Genomic DNA, 25,126 nt, shown 5'->3' with positions numbered 1-25,126 from the left:
TCAATTTGGGAGTGTTACTCCAATGAATGGAACTAAGTAATATATGAATGTGACATGAAGTCCTATACATTAAATTTGCCACAAAGAACCAGTAGTGATCGCATGGCTTCACTTCTAAAGTTTCTTTAAAATCTATCCCCAGGACTTTTGTTCTTGGGTTTGGTGGGCCACCCTTTGGGTTTGTGGAGTATAATGAGGAAAACTTTCTAATATAATGAAAGATGGTCATTTTTATTACATTAAAAATTCTATTGATTTTTTAAAATTTCCAGGCCATTTTGAATATCCGCCATATAATCAGCAGACAATGCGAAGTGCTTATCACGTCAGAAATATTGAAGTCTTCAAACTTAAGCAGGTTAGAAACATTAGTGCTGTTCATGTCATTCATATTGTCATTATTTGGAGATTTGATCTGTGAACCTGTTGCAATATTCTGAGTTTTCTACATCTAACGTATTTTAAGTGAAATAATTCCCTGTAATATCCTTAAATTGGTATAGCAGTGTTTACTTTGATAGATGTGGCTCAATTGTAATACAGAACATGAAATACTTCCAACGTTATTGCCTAACTAATTCCTCCAGATTGACAGACTTTCTTCTGGCTAGAATTTACCTGAGGTCAGTCTAGACTTGTATCAATGCATTTTGTTTTAAGGTAGTTCATTGGGAAGGAAAGGTGAAAATCCCTCTCCAAATTAATTTTAATGTTTCCCCCTGAGTAGAATAGAGTTTGAACTTGTAACCCTTCCTTAGTGCCCAAAAGACATTGTCAACTAAGGGATTGTCCAGAGTTACAGACAATCTTTGTGCCATCAAGGCCAGAGAACAAATCACAAATAAAGAGTGAATTATCGACGTGGAATTTATGAGGCGTGTGTTAGGTAAGATCCCAGACTTAGAGTCACATAACCTGATCATGGGAGGGGATTTCAATACAGTCAGTGATCCGGAATTGGACCGGTCAAAATCCAGGACAGGGAGGAGGCCGGCTGCAGCAAAGGAATTGAAGGGTTTTTTGGAACAGAAGGGGGGAGTAGACCCATGGAGGTTTGCATGGCCGAGGACGAAGGAGTTTTCCTTTTTTTCCACATGTCCACAAGGTATACTCTTGCATCGACTTTTTTGTTCTGAGCAGGGCGCTAATACCGAAGGTGGTGGATGCTGAGTACTCGGCAATCGCAGTGTCAGATCATGCCCGCTGTGGAGACTGGATGTGGGGTTGCTAGTGGACAAAGCGATCTGAGGGCGGGTTAACAAGTCCACTCTGAACTACCTGGAAACAAATGATATGGGGGAGGTCTCTGCAGTGACGGTCTGGGAAGCTTTCAAGGCAGGAGTCAGAGGGGAATTAATTTCGATATGGGCCCACAGAGAAAATGTGGAACAGGCTGAGAGGGACAGGTTTGTTGAGGAGATACTCCGAGGCCCTGGACGTGGGGCTACCGAGGGAGCGGCAGAGGATACAGGCAGAGTTTGGGCTGTTGACCACGGGGAAAGCAGTGGAACAGTTGAGGATGGCAGGGGGGGGGCGATGAGTACGGGGAAAAGGCAAGCAGAATGTTGGCGCATCAGCTCAGGAAAAGGGAGGTGGCTAGGGAGATAGGTAAAGTAAATAATAGAGACGGTAATACTGTCCTGAACCCAGCGGAGGGTGAATGAGGTGTTTAAGGACTTCTATAGTAAATTACATGAGTCGGAACCCCCGGCTGGGGTGGAGGGGATGAGACAGTTTCTGTGTCAGTTGAGGTTCCCGAGGGTGCAGAGGACCTGGTGAAGGGCTGTCAGCCCCAATTGAGATTGAGGAAATAATCAAGGGGCTGGAGGGCATGCTGTCGGGCAAGGCCCCGGGGCCTGACCGCTACCCGGTGAAATTCTATAAGCAGTTTTCAGAGATATTGAGCCTACTGCTGGTGAGGACATTTAACAAAGCAAGAGAGAAGGGAGTCCTGCCCTGCCCCTCCCCCCCTCCCAACATACACACACACACACACACACACAATGTCGCAGGCCTCGATTTCATTGATCCTGAAACGTGAGAAGGGTCCGGAGCAATGTGGGTCATACAGGCCTATTTCCCTACTGAATGTGGATGCCAAACTGCGGCTATGATACTGGTCACCAGGATAGAGGACTGTGTCCCGGGGGTGATAGGGGAAGACCAGACGGGATTTGGAAAGGGCAGGCAACTCTAGGCCAATGTTCGAAGGCTTTTAAATGTTATTATGATGCCCTCGGAAGGAGAGGAGCGGCGGAGGTGGTGGTAGTGATGGATGCGGAGAAGGCTTTTGATCAGGTGGAGTGGAATTACCTGTGGGAGGCGCTGGGAAGGTTTGGGTTTGATGAGAGCTTTATTGACTGGGTGCGATTGCTCTATCAGGCACCAGTAGCGAGTGTGCGTACGAACCGGCTGAAGTTGGGGTGTTTTAAACTACACTGAGGGACGAGGCAAGGGTGCTTTCAGGGTATAAATTGAACATGAGGGAAAGCGAGGTACGATCCAGGAGAAGAGACCGGGAGAGCTGCCGCTTAGAATGGTAGGGAAGAGCTTTTGATATCTGGGAATCCAGGTGGCCCGAGAATGGGCGGTACTGCACAAGTTCCTGGTTGGTAGAACAAATGGAAGGGGACTTTAAGAGATGGGACATGCTCTCGCTATCGCTGGCGGGAAGGGTACAGATCGTGAAAATGACGGTCCTCCCCAGATTTCTGTTTGTCTTTCAGTGTCTTCCCATCTTCATCCCTAAGGACTTTTTCAAGCGAGTGAATAAGGTTATTTCGGGCTTTTTGTGGGCTTGTAAAACCCGGCGAGTGAAGAAAGTGTTGCTGGAGTGCAATCGGGGGGAGGGTGGATTAGCGCTGCCAAACCTCTGCAACTACTACTGGGCGACTAATATAGCCATGATTATGAAGGGGGTGGGGAGGTCGGCATGGGAGTGGATGGAAGCGGCGTCATGTAAAGACACAAGTTTGGCGACATTGGTAACGGCACGTCTGCCATTCTCGCCAGCCCAATACTCCACAAGTCTGGTGGTAGTGGTGGCTCTGAGGATCTGGGGGCATTGAAGGAGATATAAGAGTGGAGGGAGCATCGATTTGGACCCTGATTTATAATAACCACAGGTTTATAGCGCGTTCCGGAGTTGGCAGAGGGCAGGAATTAGAAGGATGGGAGATCTATTGATAAACTGGAGCTTTCCCAGCTTGAAAGCTTTGGAGGATAAATTTAAATTGCCAGCAGGGAATGGTTTTGGGCATTTGCAGGTGCGAGACTTCCTGAGAAAACAGGTGCCGGCCTTTCCGCTGCTGCCGCCACGGGGGATACAGGATCGAGTAGTCTCCAGTACCTGGGTGGGAGAGGGGAAGGTATCAGATATTTACCAGGAGCTTGCGGAGGAAACCTCTGTGGAGGAGCTTAAGGGCAAGTGGGTGGACGAGCTAGGAGGAGAGATAGAGGCGGGTCTATGGGCGGATGCCCTAAGCAGGATTAATACCTCCTCATCATGTGCCAGGCTTAGCCTGATACAATTTAAGGTAGTCCACCGGGCACACATGACAGCAGCTAAGATGAGTACGTTTTTTGGGGTAGCGGATAGGTGCGCGGGAAGCCCAGCAAATCATGTCCACATGTTTTGGGCATGCCCGAAGCTTAGAGGGTTTTGGCTGGGTTTTTGCTAAGTCAATGTCCACGGTGCTAAAAACACGGGTCATGCCGAGTCCGGAGGTAGCGATCATTGGAGTGTCGGAAGAGCCGGGAGTTCCGGGGGCGAAAGAGGCCGATGTCTTGGCCTTTGCCTTCCTGGTAGCCCAGAGACGGATCTTGTTAATGTGGCGGGACTCGAAGCCCCCGAGTGTAGAGACCTGGGTTAGTGACATGGCTGGGTTTCTCTTGTGAAAATAAAGTTCGCTTTAAGAGTGTCAATGTTGGGGTTCACCCGGAGGTGGCAGCCGTTCGTCGACTTTCTTGGGAAAAATTAAAATGTCAGCAGATGCAGTATTCGGGGGGGGGGGGGGATTGTTGTTGTATGGTTGAGATGCGTGAAGATTGGGCTGTGGGGGGGGGCGGGGGGAATGTTTATTTTACCATGTTGATGTCATTGTTTATGTTACTGTTATAAAAAAGAGAGTGAATTATCACATTCTCCCCGTGTTTGCGTGGTTTTCGCCCCCACAAGCCAAAGATGTGCAGGCTAGGTGATTGGCCACACTACTTTGCCCCTTAATTAGGAAAAAATAAATTGGGTACTGTAATAAAAAATATATATATATTTTTTTAAGAGTGAATTCCATTCCCCAGAGAGTGAATTATTTTGTAGGTATTCCCATTCTCCAGTGAATTGATATACATGTTGAACACCACTGGAAGAAGCACTCAGGATGGCAAGGGCACAGAATGTACTTTGAATGGGGTGAACTTTGTCACCCATTCTCAAGAGTTGTACAGTTGCAACCCTGCTAGCTGAATCCTGAAGAACATATCTGCTAGATTGGGCCTGCAGCAGATTTTTTTTTTTTAAAATAATTTACAGGGTATGGCATCACTGGCTAGGCCAGCATTTATTACCCATCCCTAATTGCCCTTAAGATTGGTGTAAGCACACCTACAGTGCTGTTAGGGAGGGAGTTACAGGATTTTGACTCGGCGACGATGAAGAAACCACAATATATTTCCAGTCAGGGTAGTGAGTGAGTGAGTTGGAGGGGAACTTCAGGTGGCGGTGTTCCCAAGTGTTTACTGCCCTTTTCCTTCTAAACGGTAGTGGGTGTGTGTTTGAAAGGTGCTGCCTAAGGAACCTTGGTGAGCTCCTGCGATGCATCTGGCAGGTGGTACACACGAGGGCCACAGTTCATCGGTGGTGAAAGGAGTGAATGGCACAATCAAGCAGGCTGCTTTGTCCTGGACGGTGTCGAGCCTCTTGAGCATTGTTGGAGCTGCTTTCATCCAGGCAAATGGAGAAGATTCCATCACATTCCTGATTTGTGCCTTTATAATCTCTGGGGAGTCAGAAGATGAGTTACTCGCATAGGATCCTAATCTGCTCTTGTAGCCACCGTATTTATATGGCTAGTCCAGTTCAGTTTCGAGTCAATGGTAACCCCTGGGATGTTGATAGTGGGGGATTCGGGTATGGTAATGCAGTTGAATGTCATGGGCGATGGTTAGATTCTCTTGTTGGAGGTGGTGAGTGCCTGGCACTCGTGTGGTGCAAATGTTAATTGCTGTTTGTCAGCCCAAACCTGGAAACTTGCTCATGCTGCATTTGGAAATGAACTGCTTCAGTATCTGAGGAGTCATGAATGATGCTGAGCATGTGATGATTCCGACCTTGTGATAGAAGGGAGGTCATTGGTGAAACAACTAAAGTTGGTTGAGCCTAGGAACTCCTGCAGTGATGTCCTGAAACTGAGATGATTGACCTCCAACTAACTCAACCACCTTCCTTTGTGCTAGGTATGACTCCCAATCAGCAAAGGCTTTTCCCCCAGATTGCCATTCACTTCAGTTTTGTGAGGGCTCCTTGATGCTGCACTCGGTGAAATCCTGCCTTAATGTCAAAGGCAGTCATTTTCATTTTGAAGTATTTTTATTGAGTTTTTCACATTTTTATATCAACAGTTACAGAACAAGTCAAAAATCAACACATGCATCAAAAATTAGACCAACAGTGGTTTCAGTTATTATACAATGCCTACATGTAAAACTTGTATTACTTTTTTAAATGTATTTTATTATATATCAAAGCAGGTAACAGCAAATAAACACCCCGGGAAACATACTTCCCAGCAATCAACTATATAGTCTGTATAAGTTTGTTTTTTTTCCCCTTTTTCACCCCCTGCCCCCCTACGACGAACAGCTCCGCAAACACGATCACAAACATCCCCCACCTTTTCTCAATCCCTTCTCTGAAACTCCAAATATCGCCACCGAAGGGTCCGGGTCCACTACCTCCACTATCCTGGCTAAGACCTCCAATACTCCCTCCCAAAATCTTCCCAATTTTTCACAACCCCAAAACATGTGCGCGTGATTCGCTGGCCCCCGCCCACACCTCTTAAACACATCCGCAACCCCGTGAAAGAACCCACTCATTCTAGCCGAGTTCTATGCACCCTGTGCAGCACCTTAAACTGTATCAGGCTCATCCTTGCACAGGAGGAGGTCCCGTTTACCCTATGCAGTGCCTCACTCCATACTCTCCAATTGATCTCCCTTCCCATTTCTCCTTGAGCTTCACCACCCGCTCGCCTCCCTGCTCCCCCAGCCATTTGTACACATCCCCAATTCTTCCCTACCCTTCCACAGCAGGCCCATAATCCTTCCCATACACTCCAGCAGATCCGAAACATACAGCAACAGGTCATCGGCATAGGGCAACACCCGATGTTCCCTCTCTCCCCTCATAATCCCCGGCCACTCCGCCAACCCCCTGAGAGCCATCAGCAATGGCTCTATGGCCACCGCAAACAGTAACGGTGTCAGCGGACACCCCTGCCTCGTACCCCTGTGTAAGTCAAAGCTCCACAAACTCATATTTGTCCTCATTCACCTTTGGTACCACAAACAGCAACCACTCCCATGCCACAAATGTCCACCCAAAACCCCAAACAAGTACCGCCACTCCACCCGATCAGATGCCTTCTCCACCTCCATGGCCATCACCACCTCCGGTACCAGAACCTCTGGCGGATTCATCACAACATTCAACAGCCGTCTTGTATTGCTCGAAAGCTGCCTGCCCTTCACAAAGCCTGTTTGATCTTCTGCAACCACCCCCGGGACACAATCTTCCATCCTCCCCGCCACCCAATACTTTCACATCCGTGATGAATAGTGATATGGGCCTATACGACCCACATTCCACCGGGTCCTTCTCCTTTTTCAGGATTAGTATGATTACTGCCTGCATCATCGTCTCCGGAGCACCTCCCTGGCTCTGGACACGCACACCATCAGGAACATCCTTCCTGCTTCTACCCTGTCCAGTCATGTTAGAGTTTACTAGGTTGCTATGAGATCCCCTCTCAATCTTCTGAACTCGAGTACAATCCCAACCGATTCAATCTTTCCTCATACCTCCTTGCCAAGTGGTGTTCAGCATGGAGGAGTACTGATTCATAGACTGAGGGGACGAGGTACATGGTAATCAGCAGGTCTCTTTGCCCATCAGTTGGAACTGATGCCATGAGACATGTTGAGGGTTCCCAGTGTAACTCTCTCCCACATCTGGTATACCAGCTCTTGTTAGTGGGATGGTGCTGGTGATGTCTGGGACATTATCTGTAAGATATGATTCTGTGAGTATGACTAGTCTATGAGTCAGCTCTCCCAATATTGGCACCAGCCCCCAAATGTTAGTAAGGAGGACTGTGCACGGTCGACAGGGCTGTGTTTGCCATTGTCAATGCCAGGTGGTCCGTCTGGTTTCATTATCTTCTTTAACTTTGTAACTGATAAATGGCCTCTGAAATGTGACATGTTACTGTAGGCTGGAGTCACATATAGGCAGTTTTCCTTCCTTTAAAGGGGTATTGCTGAACCAGTTCGATTTTTAAAACAATCGATAATGGTTTCACTGTCATCATTATCCTTTAATTCTATATTTCTATTGAATTCAAATTCCACTATCTGCTGTGGTGTGATTCGAACCCAGGCTCCCAGAGCATTACCGTGGGTCTCTGGATTACTGGTCCAGTGACAATACCACTACACAACCGTTTCCCCAAGGTGGTGAGTCAAACCAGCAAGGTAAAAACCTACTCGACCTCCCCAATCTACCTGTTGCAGATGCATCTGTCCACAACAGTGTTAGTTGTACTTACCACCACATAGTCCTTGTGGAGATTAAGTCTTGCCATCTATTGGGTTGTGTAGCAATACTACTATGCTAAACAATATAGTTTCAGAAAAGATCTAGCTGCTTAAAGCATCCATGAAACATTGTGAACCATCGGCAACAGCAGAATTTTATTCAATCACAATCCAATCTCACAGCCCAGCTCACTCCTCTTTACCATTGCCATCAAGAGGATCAACCCTGGTGTAATGAACAGTAGACTTCCGGTGATGGCCATTGTCTGATCGGTCGCACACAGGTTCGTTCTGCATGGAGGTGATTGTTTTGGAACTTTCTGCCCATTCCAGCGTGGTTTTTGGTGACAAATTGTGAGGTGGATGGTGGATTCTACCCCAGTGTGGGATGACAGTGGGGTATCAGAGCCGGCAGAAGTCGGTGACAGCCCTAACTCAGGAGTTGGAGGGGCCTCATGTCACAGCACTGTTGGAAAGGTTGGCGGAGGTGGATGGGTCGCCATCCACGGCCACATCGCAAATGGAGCAGCTTATGAGCTTCATTTACAGATGAGTTTCGTAGGGCAGCATGGTGGTGGAGTGGTTAGCACTGCTGCCTACGCCGCTGAGGACCCAGGTTGGATCCCGGCCCCGGATTACTGTCTGTGTGGAGTTTGCACATTCACCCCGTGTCTGCGTGGGTTTCACCCCCACAACCCAAAGATATGCAGGGCAGGTGGATTGGCCATGCTAAATTGCCCGTTTAATTGGAAAAAAAATAATTGGGTACTCTAAATTTATTTTTTTTTAAAGATGAGTTTAGACAGCAGCGCAAGGAAATGCAGGGAGACTGGTCAAGAGTAATTGAGGGAGCGTTAGCACCTCTTCACTGGATTCAGGAGCGAAGGGCCTGGATGCACAGCGTGCGACGATGAAAGAAGAAGAGAAGACAATCTCAGACTGGAGCGACCGAATCGTATACGTGGAAGCGGAGATGTCGATGTTAGGGGAAATATACAAGGTGCTGCTGGCCAGGGCCGATGACCATGAGAATTGGTCCAAGTGGCAGAATCTGCACATCAAGGGTTTGCCAGAGGGAGAAAACTAGTGCCACCAGCTAGTGAAGATGTTTGAAAAGTTGGTGGATGCAAAGATACTTGAGAGAACCCCAAAGTGGATCGGGTGCTCCGGTCCCTGAGACAGCACCTGAGGGTGGGGAAGCTGCCCCAGGCTATGATTATACACAGAAGTTTCAAGATAAAGAGAAGATACTGAGGTGGGCCAGGGCAACTCTGATTGTAGCTGGGTGGGGAATCGGGTCTGGTATATCAAGGCTTTGGGACTGTTCTGGCCAAGAGGTGAATGGAGTTCAACATGGCTAAAGCAGTGCTCGATCAGAGCAAGTTTCGGTTTGGGTGTTTTATCCGGCCAAGTTGTCGGTAGCGTTTGAGGGCAAGAAACATTATTTCCAGGCGCCAGAAGAGGCGAATGACTTTGTCCGAGGCCACGGGTTGGGGTTGGGACCCTTTGCCACGGGTATGTTTTATTGAGTCTGTAATATGTTGTTGATTTTTGTCTGGAAGGCTGATGTTTTATTTTATATGCACTTTCTAGTGCTAAGGGGCTGTTGCTTTAGCCTACCAGGGATATTTTGGTAGGTTTGTAGGGGGAGGGGAAGTGCGGAGTAAGTGTGGTGGGGTGGTTGGGTTTGTGTCACAGTTGCTTTTCAAGGTAGGCCTCTGGAAGGATGGAGGGGGTGGCCATTTTGTGTGGGCATGAGTAGTTTGAAGAGTGGATAGGTGGGTGGACAGATTAGAGGATGATGGAAGACCTTTGAGGGAGTGGGGGGCTGAAGCCCCCAGTGAGGGTGGTAACCTGGAATGGCTGAAGGCTAAATAGGCCGGTTAAAAGGTCATGGGTATTCCTACATTTAAGTCTAAAGGCAGATGTGTTTTTCTGCAGGAAACGCATTTACAGGTAAGTGATCAGATGCAACTGCGGAGGGGGTGGGTTGGGCAGACATTCCACTCCGGGTTCGACTCAAAGTTAATGGGCGCTGCGACCATGTTTCGTTAAACGGTGATTTTTGTAGTGTCACAGCAGGTGCAAGATCCGGAGAGTGTGTTTGTAATGTTGAGTGTGGTGTTGGCGGAGACTCCGGTAATTCTGGTCAGATGTGTATGCACCCAACTGGGATGATGTGGATTTTGCTGAGAAACTGTTGCCGTCCATTCCGGATTTGGATTCCCAGAAGCTGTTAATGGGGGAGGGGGATTTTAGTTGTGTGCTGCACCCGAGGGTAGACGGGTCAAGGTTAGGACAAGGCTGGCAAAGGGGCTGGAGGTTTTTATGGAGCAGATGGGGGGGTGGATTGATCCGTGGCGGTTCATGCACCCGGGAGAGAGGGAATATTCCTTTCTCCCAGGTTCATCGGGTATACTCCTGAGTAGACAATTTTGTGGTGGGGGCTAGTATGCAGGCATAGTCATTTCGAGCTTGAGGCAGGGTGGAGATTTGATTTGGGGTTGCTTGTGGCTAAAGAGTTTTGTGATGAGGTGCGATTAGCCATAAAGAATGATTTGGAATTTAATCAGAATGGGGAAGTCTGGATTCGGCTGGATTCTCCGTTATTGGAACTATGTCCCCATCCGGCGTCAAAACGGTGGTGTTTCATGCCAGAAAAACTGGCTTGAAAGGGTCATTAATTCCTAGCCCTGCAGGGGGCAAGCAGGGACCCGGCGTAGATCTAGCAGCTTTTGCTACATATACGGGCCCCCACTCTTCCAGCTTGGAGGCCGCGCATGTGCACGGGAGCGGCCATGGCGGACTCTGACCACAGAGCTGGACCCGAATAATAAACCCCTCAATCGCGCCCACAAACATTTTCTGACTGCCTATAAGACCCCCCCCCCCCCCCCCCCCCCCCCCCCGCCCTCCGATCAGCCTGAAAAGAGCAGCCGTGGACTGAGTCCGCAACTGCCATGTGAGTATCCCTAGCAGCTGGGCCATATTAGATCCACGCCATCGGGACTTTGGCCCATCAGGGGCAGCGAATGGCGGAGCGGGCCTCTGTCAATGGCCCCAGGTAGGTCCTCGGCGGCACGTCGTACCCCCAGAGTACACCACTTTTTGGGGGCCCGCAGAATCGGGGAGCTGGCGCCGGTCCCGATTCCTTGCGGGGGAAATGGATTCCCCAAGCTGGCCGTGATTTAGGCGTAAGGGCGTGAGAGGCCCCATAGGGATAAGGTGGAGATGGAGGTTGAGGTGCTGGAGGGTATTGTGGAGTTAGGCCGCAGTATTTGGCAACCCTGACCTAGCGGAAAGGAAGGAATTGCAGAGGCATTTTGACTGACTGACAACGGCAAATGTGATGGGTCAGCTTCGTGGGGTTAGGGGTGCCCAGTATGAGTACGGCAATAAGGCTTGCTGCCCAAAAGTTTGAGGCGGCAGTGTGGGAAATTGTGCACGTTCAGGGGGCGGGTGGCCAACACCAAATTAATGAGATGTTTGAGGCCTTTTATCAGGGATTGTGTAGGTCTGAGCCCGGCGATTGGAAGGGGGACGCCTCTTAGATGGGTTGGAGTTCCCAGAGGTGGGTGAGGAGAAGCGGCAAGCATTGGAGGAGCCATTGGGGTTGAAGGAGGGGGTGGGGTTGGTGCAATCTGGGTAGGCGCCAGGACCGGATGGTTTCCTGGTCGAGTTTTACTAAATGTTTTTGTGGATTTGGACCAGCACCTCCTGAGTATGTTTTTTTTAATAAATTCAGAGTACCCAATTATTTGTTTCCCCTTAAGGGGCAATTTAGAGTGGCTAATCCACCTACCTGCACATTTTTGGGTTGTTGGGGTGAAATCCACGCAGACACGGGGAGAATATGCAAAGTCCACAGACAGTGACCCGGGGCCGGGATCGAACCTGGGTCTTCAGTGCCGTAGGCAGCTGTGCTAACCACTGTGCCGCCCTATCTCCCTGAGTATGTTTAAGAACGCACTAGAGAGGGTGGAGTTGCCGGGTACATTGTCATAGGCCTCTATTTCTTTAATTTCTAAGAAAGATACGGATCTGTTAGAATATGAGTCACACATACCTATTTCGTTGCTAAGTATGGACGCAAAGGTATTGACCAAGTTGCTAGCAAGGCGATTGGAAGGGTGTGTGCCCAAGTGGTATCAGAAGATCAGATGCGGTTCATAAAGGGGCAGCAGCTGTCGAACAACATTAAGATGCTATTAAACGTGGGTCATGATCCCGTCAGGGAGCAAGGTGCCAGAGGTGATAGTGTCAATGAACGCGGAGAATGCCTTTGACCGAGTCTTGAGTGTCTATACTTGTTTGAAGCCTTGCGGGGGTTTGGGCTGACATTTAGGACATGGGTAAGCTTACTCCACGCATCCCCAATGGCGAGTGTGAATGAATGGCGTGGATTCTATGCACAGTAGGCTGCACAGGGGAACAAGGCAGAGGTGCCCTTTGTCACCATTATTGTTTGCATTGGTGATAGAGCCTTTGGTGATTGCGCTCTGGGTGTTGAGGAATTGTGAAGGGGGGTAAGGAGCATAGGTGTTGAATGCATTGGGAGAGTATGGGAAGAATTCTGAACTTTTTCGAGAAATTGGGGGCCTTTTCGTGGTACAAAATTGAATGTGGGAAAGAGTGAGTTTTTCCCGGTGAATGACTTGGGGATGAGTATGAATCTTTGGGCATTGCCATTTAGGGTGGCTAAGATCAGGTTCTGATATTTGGCGATTCAGGTGACGCATGATTGGGTAACTATGCACAGGTGGAATTTAATGGGGCTGGTGGAGGGGTTAAGGGGGATAGCGCTGTGCCCCTTGGTGGTGATTTATTGGAGTCTCTGGGCTGCAGGATTGATTGCCCGATGAAGGATTTTGCTTAACTGGCATTTGACATGGTGGGGACCTGCACAAATTTCTGAGCCTGGAGAAGGTCAAGTTTGCCCTGCGAGTGTTGGAGGAAGGGTTCTATGTGCGTTGGCGCCCGTTCCTATCCATGTTCACAGATCGCATTGTTTGCCGGGGTGGCGAGGGTTAAGGGGGAAAATGTTACAAACTAGTAATTGTGATTGTCGGTAGGGCGGCATGTGGCGCAGTGAATAGCACTGGGACTGCGCCGCTGAGGACCCGGGTTCGAATCTCGGCCCTGCGTCACTCTCCGTGTGGAGTTTGCACATTCTCCCCATATCTGCGTGGGTTTCACCCCCACAACCCAAAGATGGATTGGTTAGGTGGATTGGCCACACTAAATTGCCCCTTAATTGGAAAAAAAAATAATTGGGTACTCTTTTTTTTAAAAAAAAAAATTAAATGTGCTTGTCAGTTTTGGTAATCCAAGTTTTGTTTGAGTTTGAAATAAAATATATATATTTTTTTTTTAAATGAAGAGTTCAGGGAGCACGGCAGGAGTAGCATTCAGGGAGGCCTAAAAAGTGAGATGTCAACCTAGTGAAGCTGCACACCGAGCTACTAGCATACCAACAGGTAGCATGCAATAGCCAGACATAAGTGATCCCACAACCATATCTGATCAAAGTTCTGCAGTCCTGCCGCATCCAGTTGTGAATGGAGGTTGACATTAATTATCCATAGAAAGGTCCACAAGTATCCCATATTATACATGCAAGTTATGCTTTCTACCAATGATGCGTGGCAATTTTTCATGCATTTCATTTAGAAATGCTGAATTTTTATCTTGCATTCCCAATATTTTATATTTTAGGCAAAGGTTTTTAAAAAGGCTGTTTAGCAGATTATATGAATCCCCACTACTTGCAAGTTCCCCTCCAACCTACATATCATCCTGACTTGGAACTATACCGCCTTCCAACTTGCATATCATCCTAACTTGGAACTATACCGCAGGGCAGCACGGTAGCACAAGTGGATAGCACCGTGGCTTCACAGCGCTAGGGTCCCAGGTTCGAATCCCCGCTGGGTCACTGTCTGTGCGGAGTCTGCACATTCTCCCCATGTCTGCGTGGGTTTCCTCCGGGTGCTCCGGTTTCCTCCCACAGTCCAAAGACGTGCAGGTTAGATCGATTGGCCATGCTAAATTGGCCTTAGTGATCAAAAAGGTTAGGAGGGGTTGGTTATTGGGGTACTGGGATAGGGTGGAAGTGAGTTGGTGCAGACTCAATGGGCCGAATGGCCTCCTGCACTGTATGTTCTATGTTCTAACCTGCTTATCATCCTGACTTGGAACTATATACCGCCTTTCGTTTGCTGTTGCTAGGTCACAAACCTGAGACTCCCCTCCCAACAGCACTGAGTGTGTTGCAGCAGATGGATTGCAGCAGTTCAAGAAGGTGGCTCATCACAACTTTCTCAAGGGCAGTTAGGGGTGGCAACAAATGCTGGTCTTGTAATGATGCTCTCATCCATGCAAAAATAATAAAAGAAAATTAATAGCTCCCCGTTCATGAGACATGCAAGAAATTTGTCCTGTGTTAGAGGTAATAAACCTTGGACCATCCTTCATAGGTTGTCTATTTCTTACCTGTCTGCATTTCAGAGTGCAAAAAAGAAATGAACCATCGTCATTACTCTTATTTTCTATTTTCAGATAAAACAACACATGGATATCTTCCTGTCACATGATTGGCCACGGGGTATCTATCACTATGGTAACAAAAAACAGCTGCTTAAGCATAAGACCTTCCTTCGTCCAGACGTTGAGGCCAATACTTTGGGCAGTCCTGCAGCTACAGAACTTCTGCAGCATCTCAAGCCTTCTTATTGGTTTGCAGCACATCTACATGTGAAGTTTGCAGCTTTAATGCAACATCCAGTAAGATGAGAGAGGAAAAATGTAGACTTTACATCTTCTATCTTAATTGCATGTTACAGAAATAAAGTATGCTTGTTGTTTGTGGTGTGAAACTAGAGAAATGACACATTTGTGAAAAGCAAGTATGCCTGCTCACGGCACCTTCATGGTAGCACAGTGATTAGCACTGTTGCTTCACAGTGCCAGGGACCCAGGTTCGATTCCCGCTTGGGTCAATGTCTGTGCGGAGTATGCACATTCTCTCCCAGTGTCTGCGTGGGTTCCCTCCCGGTGCTCCAGTTTCCTCCCACAAGTTCCGAAAGACGTGCTTGTTAGGAGAATTGGACATCCTGAATTCTCCCTCTATGTGCCCGAACTGGCGCCGGAGTGTTGGGACTCGGGAATTTTCACAGTAACTTCATTGCAGTGTTAATGTAAGCCTACTTGTGACAATAATAAAGATTATTATTATCACAATGGCATATTGTGAAAACTCAGAAATTTAGCTCGATAAACAGTATCCCATCTTTCAATTAGGCACTTTATAGCCTTTGAACTGAACGTAGAATATAATAATTTCAGGTCATAGCCACTGGCCCTATTTTTGTTTTGTTTTTTGTGTGGCAGATGTTGATGATTTTCCATTTCCCATGTACTCCTCCTCTGGATACATCTTTTACTTCTTTCCTTCTGCCACTACCACCATCCTTGCACCATCATCTCTTCTATCTACCACCCTATCCCAGACTTTCCCTTTGGTCGTCCTTTTGACCAGCTGAGTGATTTCCAACATTTCTGATTTCATTTCCAACTTGCAGAATACACTGTCCTGTTATTTTAAAAGGAAATATGAATTCTTTAGGATTTTGTTATTCTCTTAATGTGAGTAAGTGTTTTAAATTAATGCTTGTTGATTTTCAATAGCAGCAGAAATTGGGTGCAAACTGGTTTGTTTTTCCGAAGCTAATGGAATTCTTATAATACGCTCCATTATTGAAGATGGGGTGGAAGCAAGGGGTTATGAAATGTGTCGCATCTACTAGAATTGATCAATATTTCTAGCACTTGTAAATTGAAGGTTAACTTTCAAAAGGGAATTGGATATATATTTTTTTTTAAATAATTTTTATTGAGAAATTTTGATTTTATACAACATTGACGCACCTTAGTAAAATACCGAAAATAACAATAATATTAACAATCATATACATTCGCCCCATCCCCATGAACAACCCAGCATTTTAACAACGCAAATTAACACACTATAAAGTTACAGAATAAACACTACAATAATGCACCCCCCCCCCTCCCCCCCGGGTTGCTGCTGCTATTGACCCAGTTACCTATCTCTGAGCCAGGAAGTCCAGAAAAGGCTGCCATCGTTTATAGAACCCTTGTATTGATCCTCTCAGGGCAAATTTGACCTTTTCCAATTTTATAAATCCCGCCATGTCACTGATCCAGGTCTCCACGCTTGGGGGCCTTGCATCCTTCCATTGTAACAGAATCCTTCGACGGGCTACTAGGGACGCAAAGGCCAGGACACCGGCCTCTTTCGCCTCCTGCACTCCCGGCTCTACCGCAACTCCAAAAATCGCGAGTCCCCACCCTGGTTTGACCCTGGATCCAACCACCCTCGACACCGTCCCCGCCACCCCCTTCCAGAATTCTTCCAGTGCTGGGCATGCCCAGAACATATGGGCGTGGTTCGCAGGACTCCCCGAACACCTGGTGCACCTGTCCTCACCCCCGAAGAACCTACTCATCCTAGTCCCGGACATGTGGGCCCGGTGCAGCACCTTAGATTGGATGAGACTAAGCCTCGCACTTGAGGAGGAAGAGTTGACTCTCTTCAAGGCCTCCGCCCAAGTCCCGTCCTCTATCTGCTCGGGAATTGGATATATATTTTAAAGGAAAATTGCAGAGCCATGGGTTAAGAGAAGGGGTGTGGGATTAATTGGCTGCTATTCCTAAATGCCAGCTCCAGAATAATAGGCCAAATGCTCCCCATGTTACTGATGGCTATGATCTTCACCATCCTGCGAAGCAGAGAGAAAATGGTATTGTGTAAAAATGTATTGAAGGTATGAAAAGGAATTACTTTGGATGCTGCTCAAATGGTTCGGGGGCGGGGGGGGAGAGCAGCTAGGTTTCCAGCCTGTATTGAAAATGAAATGGGATTCCACTTAACTCTTCCATGAAGGTGTGTCACAGATCACTTGCTGAGTGTAAACTGCTTTTCACCCAACTTCCAAAAAACAACTGCTGCACTCAACTATTGTAAACAGCATGTTTGCCATTGAGAAGAGAGGTGATGGAGATGACGGACTTGTTCTAGGAGGGGCGTCTCGCAAGTTTGGGTTTGCGGTTGGGAGGGTTTTAAGTACGTGCAGGACTTTGCAAAAAAGGTCTTTCCAACCTTTCCTGCAGCACTTGCCTCCTCGTTGTCGGACGAGGTGTTGTCGGTGACGGGGTTGGAGGGTGGAGTCGTCTCAGTGATTTAAGGGAGTCTTTTGGAGGAAGATGTTTTTCTGGAGGGGGGAGGGTGGCACTAGAGGAGGGATTGCGGTGTGAGGTGCTGCAGAGGGTGAATGCCATAACCTCATGTGCAAGATTCAGCTAAAGGTGGTGGATGGAGAGCAGCTGATGAAATAGAGGATGAGATGGCTGTTTGATGGGGTAGAGGATATCTGTGAACAGTGTGGGAGGGGCCCAGCTAATCATCTACGTATGTTCTGGTCCTGCTTTTCAGCAATCTTGCATGTGGACTTGGAGCTGACTTCTGGGGGCCATATTTGGGGTGTCAGACCTGCCGACGTGTATTTGCATTTAGGAGAACTAGTTATTGTTAGGGGGGGGAGAGAGAGAGAGAGAGATGGAAAGAGGTGGAATGGGGTGTTGTGTTGTTATGTTTTTCAAATGGTAAACTTTGAATTAAAATACTTTTAAAAATATGTTTGCTGTTGAGGGTGAAAGAGATGACAAAAATTCAGACCAAGGAATGGGAAGGAAGAATGCTATCTTACTATAGCATATCCAATCAAACTTGACATTTGCACAAATCTTCTGATCTCCAGATAGTCAGAGACCAGACGTACCCTGAAGATGCATAATGGGATCCCTCTGAAGTTGCAACGCAGTGACCTCAGTGGGAATTGCCTGAGATGTTGGGCTTGCGATGGATAATTCCCCTGCTCCCTGGGACTTTCCAAAAAATCTTCAACTCTTGAGTTAGAGCCAGAGACTTTGGACGGTTCCAACTTATCTGAATAGTTACCCAGGAAATGTTACCCGGTTTAAAACCTGGGTAACTACAGAACTGGTCCACCAATCACTTTCACCTGACCCAACCTCACCACCCATCCAGCTACCTTACCCATCCTTCTTGCCTTCCTTATCCATTTATCTTGCCCACACTACTTACTCCCTTACCCACCCCTCTTTCTCTCTTTCCCACTCCCCTCCTCCAGCCACTTACCTTCTCTCCTTTGTTTTTAGAAAAAGCATTGAGACATTTAAACTCTTTACTTACCAGAATATTGCAGCCACTTCCATAAAGGTGGTGTGGCTTCTGTGTGGATCCTCATCATTCTTCCGTGTTGTTCTATGCTAATTTGAATTCTGCAGGTCCCCCTTTGGAAGATTACCCTAAAAAAAATCGGAGGAGGGCAAGTGTGTATATTTTTGTCTGATCAGGGTCAGAAATAGGGGTTCAGGTCCTGATCCAGAGTGGAAAATCCACGGCAATATGTTTGTTTGCTTTTCTGAAGAGAAACTCGCACTATATAAAAAGAGGTATAGCAATGACCCCTCTTCTGACTTGATCAGGGGCTCATATTTTCAAAGACAGTGGGTAATGTGCTTTGGATAATTAAGAAAGATCATATTGATTGCGCACTTTGATACATGAATGCTGCAAGATTTGCTGAATTTCTCTTCCCAGCATTAGGACCTACATGTTTACAGTAATTGATCGCCCAACCTTGTTTATCCATAAAATACGGTTCTCACAAAGTAGATGTGTACTGCATTACTTTATTCACAAACTGTAATATGCAAGCACAATGTCCTTTCGATAATTTTTGGCAGGTGTTCAATGGCTACTATGAATTGGAGATGGGTAGTGAGTGGTATCCCTTTTTCAGTAATACAATTGTGAAGTGGTTCTGTTATAGGATTAGTAATTCTGAAGCCTGGCCTACTGTGATGGAGAACCTTGGCAACTTGAGAAATTTAGTTGACTTTTTTCACGTGTGTGTGATTTTTAAAGCTGATGGAAATCCCATCTGGCTCATTAATGTCCTTCAAGGAAGAAAACCTGTTGTCTTTTATATCGTCTGGTGATTCTAGTCCACGCCAGTGTGGTGGACTCTTAATTTCCCTCACTCCATTGTAACAAATCGCCATTAACAATTCAAGAATGTGACTCACCACCACTACACCTTGGCAGCCAGCAATGGACAATAATTACCAACCTTGCCAATGCCATTCGCATTCAGAGAATTAATTTTAATTTGTGTGTTTACCAAGGCTCTGATGGTGAAGAAGATATGGTCTGTTATAAGTGTACGTTGACACAACTTAACCCAAAGCGGTTTATTCTTTTTGTTCCCTTATAGAAGAGTAACGGTGAGCAGCTGCCAAAAGCAACAAAATTTTTGGCTCTAGATAAATGCCTCCCTCGCAGAGATTTTCTACAGGTATTATGCAACATTTGGTATAATTTTGATTGGAAACAAATTACCAGCAGAAAGACTTCTTCCTGCTACTCGCGCTTACATTCATGTGTTCAGTGTTATTGAACAAGAGGCCAGAGAAAAAGTGCAAAATCGTTGTAATGATAAATTAGGCTTGTAGAATATTGAATGGAACCTATTAATTTCTACATTACTGGCTGCAGCATAGTGTGTAATTTGCAATTTCAATGCTTTTTTTTTCTTGACTTTAGATTGTGGAAATAGAGCATGACCCAAACGCTTCAGATCACCTAGAGTATGATTCTGAATGGCTGACCATTCTAAAAGCAACAAATGATTTAATTAATGTCACCCCTAAAACATGGAACATGCCAGAAAATAACAGTCTACATGCAAAGTAAGTCTAGCCTATTTGCAGTATTAAAAGTGCCTATTTCACAACAGGATAAAAATCAGGTTGTTTTCCAAGCATTTTAAAGCTGAAAATGCACATTTCTAAAGTCCTCATTTTCAAACTGAGCAAAAGCAATGGAGTTATGTTGAACGGTCATAAAACATAGGTATGACCTCAACTGGAATATTGTGTTCAATTCTGCGCACCATAATTTAGGTGAAGGGTGCAGGAAGGATTGAAGAGAATGGTTTTTGGGATGAGAGACATCACTTGCATGGATAGATTGGAAAAGCAGGGGCTGTTCTTGGGGAAGGTTAAGAGTAGATTTGATGGGGGCAGCACGGTGACGCAGTGGTTAGCACTGCTGTCTCATGGCACCGAGGTCCCAGGTTCAATCCCAGCTCTGGGTCACTGTTCCTGTGGAGTTTGTACATTCTCGTCGTGTTTGCGTGGGTTTTGCCCCCACAACCCAAAGATATGCAGGCTAGGTGGATTGGCCACACTAAATTGCCCCTTAATTGGAAAAAATGAATTGGGTACTCTTTTTTTAAAAAATTAAAAAATAAAAATTTTTAAGAGTAGATTTAATGGAGGTGTTCAAAATTGTGAGGGGTGTAGACATAGTGGATAGAAACCCCATTGGCAGAAGGGTCAAATAAAGGGCAAGAACCATGAATGAATTGAGGAAAGATTTTGTGCAGTAAATCATTGGGATATGGAATGCACTGCTTAAGCAGGTGCTGGAGGCAGATTCAATTGTGGCTTTCAGAAGGGAAGTAGATGAGTACCAGAAGGAAAAGAAAAGAGAGACAAGCTGAGCTGCTCTTGCAGAAAGTCAGCATGAACACAATGGACCAAATAGACTCTACCATTCTATGATTCCATAACCCAAACTGTTAATATACTTGTGTTCATCTAAGTAAAATTTTGATTTAGCCCTTAAAATCCTGCTTATATTCATCTGATTTCTTTTGTATTGATCACTTCTTCTGTTTTGATACAGGTGGGACTACAGTGTGTCAGGAGAAGACATTGAAGAACTGTTGGAAGAGCAAGGCCATAACCTTCAGATCCCCAGTAACTTTAGCCAGATAGTGCCTGCCTATGACCCAGCACACTTACAGAGATCAAGGGAACCTCTCCATGTGATTAACCCCCAGACAACTGAGTTCTGTGCCACCTTTGGCCTCACTGATCTGAATGCTAAAGTGAAACAGATGGAAAATGAAGGGCTTATGGAGGGAGAAGAAGAGGATGATCTGGACAGTGCTGATAATCCTGAGGAGCCCAGTGATTATACCACAGACACTTCTGGACTTTCTTCCTCCATAAATCCAGATGAAATAACACTGGAAGATGATGATGATGATAATGGGGAACTCAGTACACATTCCATAGAACCATCACCAGACCACCCTTTTATGGACTCCTCAGCAAATTTCTCTGATGTAAGAGATCTCCCTGATTCTATGATTGTATCTTCTGATGAGATGCAGGACTCTGCAAATGAAGATCTGGGCAAGTCTGGAGACAGCAGCATGACTGAGGGAGAAGGAAAAAGCACACGCACAAAGGCTGTGAAACGAATTAGCAACGAGCATGAGAATGGAAGCAGTGGAATAAAACTAATTAAGAGACGTAATCAGAATATATATCATGCACAGAATAATGAGGATGAAGATAATGAATGATTGATTACACAAGGCGAAGAGACACTGAACTTCAGGAGCATCAGCTACTGTACACAATGAGTTTTTAAGATTGACAAGGATGACTTTAGCTTTTCTGTTTTTAACATCTGCACTTCTCAGCAACTACATTACAAAACATGCCTAATCGGGGTAGAAATAGTGTAGAACTACACTAACTGTATTTTAAATGTCAAAAATAAATCCATGCATACATTTGTTCTCTAATGTGTTTGTCCAGGTAGTGATGGAGTAGCCAAATAATTTTATTATATTGATGTGACACATACTATTCTTTTAAAACATAAGCCATACTGTGCACACGTGAAAAAAGCTAATAAAATTGTGGTACAGTATTTTCAAAAAACCTTCATTCCAGTCTTTGATTACTTTCACGAGCAGTGCTGGACTGATTTTTTTTGTTTTTCTTTTAGATATAATCAAACAGTTCCAAAGCCACTGACATCACAACTGCAATGAACTGTTATCAGCCAATTCCTGAGAGTACAACAACTAAACGCAGCACCTGACTACTGCATACAACTCTGTACCACACCACAGTAACCCATAATCTAACCTTATCACAGTTGCTGTCTTGTAATGAGGCCTTGCTACAGCGCATTCATGCTGGTTTTTTTTAAAATTAAAAATAAATTGTTCACGAGAGGAAAATTAAATTGATCATACCAATGATCCCAGAATAATTCAGTTGGGTACAATTATTTCTTAAATTGGTTGTTGATTAACATATTAGAGATGCAAGTTCTTTTTGAATAGGGAACTGATCTTCATACCAAATTAATTTACAGGTCCATTCATAAAAGAAATAAATGATTTGTGTCCACTAATGGACATGGCAACCAAGGAGTTAATTTCCAACTTTGAGCTGTGGCCAGGAGCCTCAATGCTGGGATCTTCTATCCAGGTGCACACTATACCTGACTTCCTAACAATAAAGGAGGGATAATTGTATAAAGCGCATTCTGAAAAGCATTCAATGGATGAATTTGGGTTGAATGAACCTTGGCTGCTAAACCTGCCCATTGTGGAAGGAGTTGGGTTGATGGTCTCTTTACCAACGCCCAACAATGTTGCACAAATGAACAACCACAAATTTCCTTGAATCCAAAATAGCGTGCCTTCAAAAACCATGTCATTTTTCCCAATTGTCCCTCAACTTTAAATACATGTCTAAAGTATTACAGGTATAGTTGAGGCTTTAAAAAACGAATTGGGTGAAATATTGTAATATATCACAGAAACAAATGTGTTTGGTCATTGACCTGAAATGTTAACACTATTTCCCTCTCCAGAGGTGTGGCTAGGCCTGCTGAGTAGTCCAACGTTTTCTGTTTTTATTTGAGATTTCCAGTATCTGCAGTATTTTTCTTTTTGCTCAGTACCTCCCATCTGTCCTATTGCCGTGAAGCTGTAAGAACAAAGAACTATGGCCCCGCGAGCCTGCTCTAGCATTCCATAAGATCATAGCTGATTTTTTTGTGGACTCAGCTCCACTTACCCGTCCGCTCAATGTAACCTTTTATTCCTTTACTGTTCAAAAATCTCTCTACTTTTGGCTTAAAAACATTTAACGAGGTAGCCTCAACTGCTTCACTGGGTAGGGAGTTCCACAGATTCACGACCCTTTGGGTGAAGAACGCAGTCCTAAATCTGCTCCCCCTTATTTTGAGGCTATGCCATCTAGTTCTAGTTTCATCCGCCAGTGGAAACAACCTCCCTGCTTCTATCCTATCCCCTTCATAATTTTATGTTTCTATAAAATTCCCCCTCATTCTTCTAAATTCCAATGAGTATGATCCCCGTCTACTAAGTCTCTCCTCATAAGCTAATCCTCTCAACTCTGGAATCAACTTAGTCAATCTCCTCTCGTGCCCTCCAGTGCCAGTGCACCCTTTCTCAAGTAAGGAGACCAAAACTGTACACAGGTGTGATCTCACCAGCACCCTATACAGCTGCAACATAACCTCACTGCTTTTAAACTCCATCCCTCTAGCAATGAAGAACAAAATTCCATTTGCTGCCTTAAATTACTTGCTGCACCTGCAAACCAACGACCATAACAAGATAGAATTTTTTTCTCGAGATGGAGAGTGAAATAGTTGATTCGGAGACTAGGGTGCTGAATCTTAATAAAGGGAACTATGAAGTTTTGAGGCGTGAATTGGCCTTGATAGATTGGGGAGAGTTAATTAAAGGATGACTGGATAGACAATGGCAAACAAGGAATGCATGGGGGAACTACAGCAACTGTTCATTCCTGTCTGGCACAAAAGCAAAAGGGTTAAGAGGGCCGATCCATGGTTTACAAAGGAAATTAGAAATAGTATCCGATCAAGGAAGAAGCATACAGATTGGCCAAGAAAAATAATAGGTTTGAGGAGTGGGAGCAGTTTAGAATTCAGCAAAGAAGGAAGAAGCGATTGATTAAGAAGGAGAAAGTACAGTACGAAAGGCAACTTGCAGGGAACATAAAAACTGACACTTAAGTTTCTATAGATATGTGAAGAGAAAGAGATTGGTAAAGAGAAATGTAGGCCCCCTACAGACAGAAACAGGAATACATAATAAAGAACAAATAGCTGAGTAATTGAATGCATACTTTGGTTCTATCTTCACAAAAGAGGACACAAATCAGATACCAGAAATGCTGGAGAACAAAAGGTTTAGTGAGAGGGAAGAACTGAGGGAGATCAACATTAGTAGGGAAATGGTGCTGGGAAAATTGATGGGATTGAAGGCGGATAAACCCCCAGGGCCTGAGAATCTGCATCCCAGAGTGCTTAAGGAGGTGGCTCTGGAAATAGTGGATGCATTGGTGGTCATCTTCCAGGATTATATAGACTCTGGAACTGTCCCTGCAGATTGGAGGGTGGCTCACATCACTCCAATATTCAAAAAGGGAGGTAGAGAGAAAGCAGGGAATTATAGACCAGTGAGCCTAACATCGGTAGTGGGAAAAATGCTTGAATCCATTAAGGACTTTATAGCGGAATATTTAGAAAGCAGTGCCAGGATCAGTCAGAGTCAGCATGGATTTATGAAGGGAAAATCATGCTTGACAAATCTGTTGGAATTCTTTGAAGATGTAACCAGTACAGTTGACAAGGGAGCCAGTCGATGTGGCATATTTGGTCTTTTAGAAGGCGTTGACAAAAGTCCCGCATAAGAGATTATTGTGCAAAATTAAAGCGTGAGATTGGGGAAACGTATTGAGGTGGATAGAAAACTGGTTGGCAGAGAGGAAACAAAGAGGAGGGATTAATGGGTCCTTTTTAAATTGGCAGGCTGTAATTAGTGGGGTATCACAGGGATCGGTGCTGGGACCTCAGCTATTCACAATATATATTTATGATTTGGATGAGAGAACAAAATGTTACATCTCAAAGTTTGCAGATGATACCAAGTTAGATGGCAAGGTGAATTGTGACGATGCAGGGATCCTACAGCATGATCTGGACGGGTTGGGAGAGGGCAAATCAATGGGAGATGCAGTATGATTGGATTGGATTTCTTTGTCACGTGTACCGAGGTACAGTGAAAAGAATTTTTCTGCGAGCAGCTCAACAGATCATTTTTTTTAAAATAATTTTTATTGAAAAATTTTGAATTTATACAACAACAACGAACCATAATAAAATACCAAAAATAACAATAATATTAGCAATCATAAACATTCGCCCCACCTCCATGAAAAACACAGCATTTTAACAACGCAAATTAATACAATGTTAAGTTACATAATAGAAACT

At 45.4% G+C, this 25,126-nt stretch overlaps 1 protein-coding gene across 5 annotated transcripts in view; it reads left to right on the top strand.

Moving 5' to 3' along the window:
* Positions 1-21,723, top strand: part of dbr1 (debranching RNA lariats 1) — a 29,244-nt gene extending 7,521 nt beyond the window's left edge. For all 5 annotated transcript variants that reach the window (XM_038789036.1, XM_038789037.1, XM_038789035.1 and 2 more), the window contains 5 exons: positions 273-358; positions 14,374-14,598; positions 19,197-19,277; positions 19,526-19,671; positions 20,672-21,723. In XM_038789036.1, the coding sequence (XP_038644964.1) occupies positions 273-358; positions 14,374-14,598; positions 19,197-19,277; positions 19,526-19,671; positions 20,672-21,359 (1,226 nt within the window). In that variant the 3' untranslated portion in view covers positions 21,360-21,723. The remainder of the gene's footprint in view (positions 1-272; positions 359-14,373; positions 14,599-19,196; positions 19,278-19,525; positions 19,672-20,671) is intronic.
* The last annotated feature ends 3,403 nt before the right edge of the window (positions 21,724-25,126 follow it).

This window comes from Scyliorhinus canicula, chromosome 2, assembly GCF_902713615.1.
Source record: "Scyliorhinus canicula chromosome 2, sScyCan1.1, whole genome shotgun sequence".
NCBI lineage: Eukaryota > Metazoa > Chordata > Chondrichthyes > Carcharhiniformes > Scyliorhinidae > Scyliorhinus > Scyliorhinus canicula.
This window is presented reverse-complemented; position numbering and strand designations above follow the sequence as displayed.